Source organism: Punica granatum, chromosome 5, assembly GCF_007655135.1.
Source record: "Punica granatum isolate Tunisia-2019 chromosome 5, ASM765513v2, whole genome shotgun sequence".
NCBI lineage: Eukaryota > Viridiplantae > Streptophyta > Magnoliopsida > Myrtales > Lythraceae > Punica > Punica granatum.
In genome coordinates this window covers 417,182-423,632 of record NC_045131.1, presented here as the reverse complement: position 1 = coordinate 423,632, position 6,451 = coordinate 417,182, and the positions used below count along the sequence as shown (strand labels likewise).

Sequence of the window (6,451 nt, the reverse complement as noted above, 5' to 3'; positions counted from 1 at the left end):
GCTGATTATGCATAAAGAGAGGGTCGCATAGTGCAGAGAAGGATGGACAACATCCATATCAATGCCCATAAACTGACCAAAACCGGCTGCAAGTCGAATTCATGAAGCAGATAATTCCACCATTAAGTGAAAAGGAAAATATAAATAAAAAAAGATAAAAGAGAGACCGCGTCAAAGTTTCCCAGGAGAGACGACGATTCACAAATTTCCGAGCAAAGCAACTTTGTCCCTGAAGCTCCTTCCTTCCTGAACTGTAATAAGTAGAGCGTTTCAATTCATGGACTGTTCCTGGACATCTTCTTCAGGAAAGAGCTGCTCTTTGCGATCTCATGGAGCGGCTTGTCTGTGTATCTGGTCAAGCTGTAAACACCTGCCCCGAGCAAAGCCCCGATGATTGGCCCTAGTATGTAAACCCAAATGCCTTGGTAGTTGTGTTTCACAATGGCGGGTCCTAGGCTCCTCGCAGGGTTCATGGATGCTCCCGATACAGGCCTACATGGATCATTGCATAAAAGTTCTCACTCAAACTCGAGGTCGTATCTTTTTTTCTATGATGGGCAATAATTCGCTACGCAATATTTGGACTCTCATGTTCAACTGCGAATGTATTAGACGAGTTGAACAACCAGCGCAAGCACTACTCCCATTAACGTAACACCACCATGGGCTAGTATAGTTTACAGAAGCAGGAGATAACCCACCCTAACATACGTCCTGGGGGGGGGGTTCGCATTAGCTTTGACCACTAGGCCATCATCCTTGGTGGTAACTCAAGGTCATATCTTATTTTCAATAACATTTTCTAGCACAGCACAAATTAATGTTTTAGCTTACCCGGCAACAAGGACATTGAGCAGAATGGTCATCCCAACAGCCATCCCGCCAAGCTCATTCACCTTTTAATTAAGAGACAATAATAGAGCAACAAATTGGATTACATTCCGCCAAGAATGTGGTACTTTGTTAATTAGCAGTGCGTGACATGGTAACTGTTGAGAGGAGACCAGAATACTCACAGCTCTCTTGTCTGTGGTGACACCACAGATGACAAACATCAAGAGGAAGGTGATGATGATCTCCATCATCAGTGACTGGCCATTGGATCCGACCGGTACTGTCCCAAAGTAATCTTTAGGAGTCACATCAAGAATCCCCGCTAGTGTGGCACTGGCCAGTATTGACCCCAGTAGCTGAGCCGCAATATATGGAAGCATCTGCAGTTTCATTCCAAAGAAAGGAAAAAGAATCAAAAGCTATGGTTCCCAGTATCTCAACCAGTATTGATTGATGGTGCTGAGCACCGTGTGCAAGGAGCTTTAGGAGAAGCTTTTGGGCTTTTCCGAGGGCGACGGGATGGATCTGCTAGACGTGATCTTGCTTAATACTGTCTAAGCTAGTAGGAGATGTAACGAGCAAATGGAGAAAAAGCACACTAACCACCCACAGTGGGAACCGGCGCAGCACGGTCAAAGTGATGGTGACAGCGGGATTGAAGTGGGCGCCGGAAATGTGGCCCACGGTGTAAATCATGACCATGACAATGAGACCCCACGTCACACAGACGCCAGGGAAGGTCACAGACCCATAGATTTTATTCACAGCAACGGAACCGCAACCAGCAAATATCACGAAGTAGGTACCGACCGCCTCGGCAAGCAACTGATAAATAAAAAGAACGATAAGTCCAAGCAAGCTACGGTAAGAGTATTGGGAAGAATATTATATTGTATCATATTAAGAAGAAAAAGTAGGCAAGGGTAAATATGGAATGGAAGTGTCAAGATCACAACCTTTTGGGCAGTGGTTACGACAGTGGAGAAGGCGCAGCAGCCCAAGTGAAGATCGGTCTGGGGGGAGGGAGAGTTATCCACACCTTCTTCAATGTTTGATATCTCTTCCTCCTCGACTTCACCTCTCCTTGCGGCCATTTTTCTTTCTTTTTTTTTTTTTTTTTTCTCGTCTGCTCTGTTCACTCCCTGACGAAGCAACAGAAATGAAGATGTCTATGGATGGAAGAGGGAACTAATCAGTCAAGTAGTCAAGGAGTAGGAATAATGATGAACTGCAGCGCAGCAGCAGATATTGTTGATAATTAATTAGAAGAGGGTCTCTTCTCTTCTCTTCTCTTCTCTTCTCTTCTCTTCCTTTTTCAAGTGCGTGAATGATGGAAATGATATGGCAGTTATGCTCTCGGATATGGCTCGAGGAAAAATCGGTGACTGTGAGTATCGTGGGAGTTCGAGGTTGCGGATTTGGAAAGATCAGTTCAACTTATTAAGGGAGGACGGAGCTGATCCCGGGGGATCTTCATCGTGATATTTTTTCATATTTCAACTAGCTGCTAACAACTAATTGTTATATTTGGCCAATATATATATATATATATGTATATTAACGAAAGACAACTAGTTGTTGTATTTGGCCAAAAGAAGAGTAATAGAATTAAGTGCATTTTCAAATAGTCGAATCACGGAGTTTATAGTCACTCTAAAAAAAAATAAAAATAAAAAAGAGTAAAAAGGCTCGCAGGATGAGAGCACCAGGAAGCCTGGAATGAAATCCTAATGCAGAATAGTACTCGTGCAGATAAATAATGAGGAATGAGCGGAGATTTTATACCGCCAAATCACATGTTGAGATTACTCTTTTGCCGTAGTCCAATTCCGTAAAGGTCCCACATGGAGCCGCGAGGTATCCATCTGCACATACCATGAGTAAAATGGTCGAGTTCCAGTATTTAATTATTCCTTCCTGCCAAGTCCCACTCCATCTCTTCACCCCATCTTTTCCTTTTACTTTTCTTTTCTTTTCTTTTTAAATTATCGAATTGGAAACAAATTAGTCGAACCATTACCTGGACATTGCAATTCAATCTTCCTGATAATCAATATTTAGTCGCAGTCCATACAGTCGATTACGAGACGAGAAGAGCCTCACCAGGAGCAACATTTCTCCGTCAGCAGCATTACAAAGCTCTTTCTTCCGCTTGTACACGTAAAAACATAAGGAGAAAATAAGGCAATGAAAAACTATACAAACTGCTTAGCATTTCCAGAAAGACATCTTTACAAGCAAAGCAAGCTACCCAGAAGAAGAACCCCCAAAAACAAAATCAAAAACAAAAACAACAATTATGTTCTTTCTTCACATCATACACTTCGCCCGATTTATTTGAAACCAGTCACTTGATACCTCCATGACGGCCTGGACTGGCATTCCTTTCTCCCTGCTATTCTTTTGCTCTTCTTCATATTCTTCTTTTTGTTATATAAATGAGTATTTCTACAATGGAATATTTTCCACAGACAACCAACAGGAGCAGAGAAATCACTTCGAGGAAACTTCAGAAGTGCAACTGTTAAGAGGCATATCAGCCGGCGGGTATACCAGGGCCCTTTGCTGTAAATGTCTCAAGCTCTGTTCCATGCTAACCTGCACCATCTCTGCGAGCATCTTCTTGGCTTTATCGGACTGGTCATCTCCATTGATGTGAGAGATGATATTGCACACGATGTTTTCTAAAGAATCGGGCTGACACTCTGACCGTGGATATGGAGAGTCCCTCAGCAATATCAACAGTGTCCGAGCTTTTACCTGAGACTTGGGAGTGCCTTGAACAGTAAGCTCAAGCAGACCAGGGATCACCCCTTCTTCCAGGATTGGTACTCTGTATTTACATCTATCGCTTTGGCACATAGTTAACAGAGTCCCCACGGCATATTCCCGACCTTGGAGGGACCCATTCTCTAACACGTCCACTATAGTGAAAACTCCACCCTCCTCTGAAGTCAATGCAGTTCTGCCCTCCTCATAACTCACTAAAGATTCTATAAGAGCAGTGCACTTTTCAGCAGCTTTCGATGATTTTCTACATGACTTCAGTAAGGCTACTATGGCAGGAACAGGTTGAGCTTCCAGAATGATGCTGAGATTATCAAGGTGTGTAGAGAGATTGTAAAGGGCCATCAAGGCATCAATCCTGGCCTGGTGACTCCCTCCTTCAAGAATTCCCACCAACAGAGGGATTGCTCCAGAAGAACTTATAACAGGCTTGTTAACTGTTGAAGCAGATAGAGTCAGCAAAGCTGCAGCTGCATACTCTTGGAGTTCGGAACTAATTGACTGGAGAAAGCTGATAATTGGTCCGAGGGCACCCGCGTCCACAATACTAATCTTATTCCTGCAAGATTCATCAAAGTAAAAGAAAATGTCGAGGTTCAAATTCACATTTCCACAGCACACAGTTATTGTCCAATATAAAAGTCACTTTTGCCACAAGGTAAAGGTATAACGACTAAGCAGCAAGATTACAATAATTATATACCCTATAACGGATACAAGTAAGATGAGTGCTAACTTCTCTCACTTGGAACAGCGTATGAAATATGAGACGTGAGCTTAAACAGAAGGACTAGGGCTCTATTAATTAATATACTTCCAATAAGCTACATATGCCGAAGAGGTCTCCTCGTTGACTAGGTTAGTTATGACCACTGCTCCGAAACGCCTTCGAAATATATATAAGCATGCTTATGTGCTAAGCACAGGATGCTCAATCATACGTGCTATTATAGGCCCACTGATGTCAACCTTCCCACATAAAGCTACAGAGAATCTCCTCAAAAGAGAATCTCCCTCCTTCCCACATAAGGAGAAAATACCTGTCTGCTTTCCCCCTCCTTCCCACATAAAGCTAGAAAGATCTCCTCAATTCAAGTTTATTAGCGGTTATCATGTAATGGCAATAAATTTTACAAATTGAACTTAAAGCAAACTACCATTCCCCTCGAATGCTACCCATCTGTCTCAGTGGTTCAAGTCCTCACTACGAATTTAGTTCAAATGGACTGAAAAATAGCACATAATTGGTTTACAACAAGCAAAGAAAAACAAATTAAGTTTCATTGATGGAGGCTTTGAATAAACTCCTGCAAAGTAAACCCCAGCGAAGGGAAATAGAAAGAAAACATAAATTAACAGGATGGCAAGTAAAGGCAAAACGGCTAAAGCACAACTCATGAACCAGACAAGAACCATCTGGAACTGAGATGCACTGAAGTTTCACGAACGGAGATTGTCGACCCAACTAAGAAAATTGATCCCCACAACACAGAGGACCATCCCTTACTTTCTCTGAACTCCTGCATTAGCTCGAAAGTGGGACTTTAATTATGCTGAACATTACTTTTCTGCCGAGTCCCAGTGACTCAATAGCAACCAATAAGGAGGAAGAGATAAAGAAGGGCCAAAGTAGATAAAGGGGATAAAGAAGGGAATCAGCAAGTACATAATAATAATCTCTATAATTTAACAAATTTGATGAATCCGAGGTAAAAGCGAGAGAGAGAGAAACCCTGATAGAGAAAAGAGAAAGAAAGGTAAAAGGCTGAAATGAGAACTCAAGCAAAGTATCGTATTCACGGTTCATCAGCTTCTAGCCCGACCTTATAGCCTAAGGAATCAATTCCCTTTTGATTGTTCATCATAGACGCGGCGGTTCTTCACAAGATACATGCCATAAAGCAATTCGAAATGATTGGATTCCATTGGCCAAAACTTACGAGCAAGAAAAGAACGCATCTGACTTACGATGACTGGCAACTAAAGCATCGATTCCAATCAAACCACCAATCTAATTAGGACGGAATTTCCAGAACTAAATCTTGCTGGGAGACAAAAATTGATAGTTTTCAACAGGACATAACGGAAAAGAAGATTACTTTAATCACAAATCTCACGGAACTAGATGATCTCGATGCCCACTATGCACTCCATAGCCCAAACATTAAGGGGGGGAGGGGGAGAGAGAGAGAGAGATTACGTCTCATCCTTGACGGCGAGGTTGAGGAGAGCGAGTAGAGCAGCCTCGTTTAGCTCGGGCGAGTCGAGACGGAGCATGGAGACGAGGGGTCTGACAGCGTCGGCGAGCTGGCGCCGACACCTCTGCGAGGTCTTGGTGAGGCGCCGAATCTCGCGAGCTGCCTGGAGCTTGGAGTCGGAGTCAGCGGATTGAAGGAGGCGGAGAGCTCGGGCGATGACGGACGAGGCCGACCGAGGGGTCGTCTCAGCCTCCGGATTCGTGTGGCTCGCTGGGGGCGAGTAGTCCATTCCAACTTCCAAGAGGCAGGTTCTCTCTGTTGAGAGAGAGAGAGAGAAGCAGAGAGAGTTTCTCCGGAGAGAGAAAAAAATCCCGAGTAAGATTTAAGAGAGAGAGAGAGAGAGAAGGGGGTGGGGGGAGGGAAAGAGAGAGAGGCGTAAGATGGAGAAGACGGTGGCGTTAAGCAACCGTTAAAGTTAAAAGTGTTTATTGGGAAATTAATTTTTTGGAGAAAAGGCGTTCTTTTTGGAAATTGATTTCTTTTTCTTTTTTTTGGAAATTGTTTTACTTTTAATAGCTAAACTATCTGTCTTCTATCAATGATTTTAGCAATGAATTCACTAAATTATACTG

The 6,451-nt window shown here is 43.1% G+C and overlaps 2 protein-coding genes across 2 annotated transcripts; both read right to left on the bottom strand.

Moving 5' to 3' along the window:
• Window positions 1–31: 31 nt before the first annotated feature.
• On the bottom strand, window positions 32–1,928 carry LOC116208117 (probable aquaporin NIP-type). The gene is made up of 5 exons (XM_031541368.1): window positions 1,791–1,928; window positions 1,438–1,659; window positions 1,017–1,214; window positions 835–896; window positions 32–492 (listed from the first exon to the last, which is right to left on the bottom strand). The coding sequence occupies exons 1-5, from the start codon at window positions 1,926–1,928 to the stop codon at window positions 276–278; spliced, it is 837 nt and encodes a 278-aa protein (XP_031397228.1). The 3' UTR covers window positions 32–275.
• A 1,082-nt stretch (window positions 1,929–3,010) lies between these two features.
• On the bottom strand, window positions 3,011–6,213 carry LOC116208116 (U-box domain-containing protein 4). Its single transcript, XM_031541367.1, has 2 exons — window positions 5,822–6,213; window positions 3,011–4,180 (listed from the first exon to the last, which is right to left on the bottom strand). The coding sequence occupies exons 1-2, from the start codon at window positions 6,106–6,108 to the stop codon at window positions 3,328–3,330; spliced, it is 1,140 nt and encodes a 379-aa protein (XP_031397227.1). The 5' UTR covers window positions 6,109–6,213; the 3' UTR covers window positions 3,011–3,327.
• Window positions 6,214–6,451: the final 238 nt, after the last annotated feature.

Coding starts and splice junctions, on each gene's coding strand:
- LOC116208116 (XM_031541367.1), bottom strand. CDS start 6,108: ATGGACTACTCGCCCCCAGCGAGCCACACGAATCCGGAGGCTGAGACG. Junction 4,181..5,821: donor CTCGCCGTCAAGGATGAGAC/GTAATCTCTCTC, acceptor TGAATCTTGCAG/GAATAAGATTAGTATTGTGG.
- LOC116208117 (XM_031541368.1), bottom strand. CDS start 1,928: ATGGCCGCAAGGAGAGGTGAAGTCGAGGAGGAAGAGATATCAAACATT. Junction 897..1,016: donor TCACCACAGACAAGAGAGCT/GTGAGTATTCTG, acceptor CTTAATTAAAAG/GTGAATGAGCTTGGCGGGAT. Junction 493..834: donor CTCAATGTCCTTGTTGCCGG/GTAAGCTAAAAC, acceptor TGATCCATGTAG/GCCTGTATCGGGAGCATCCA.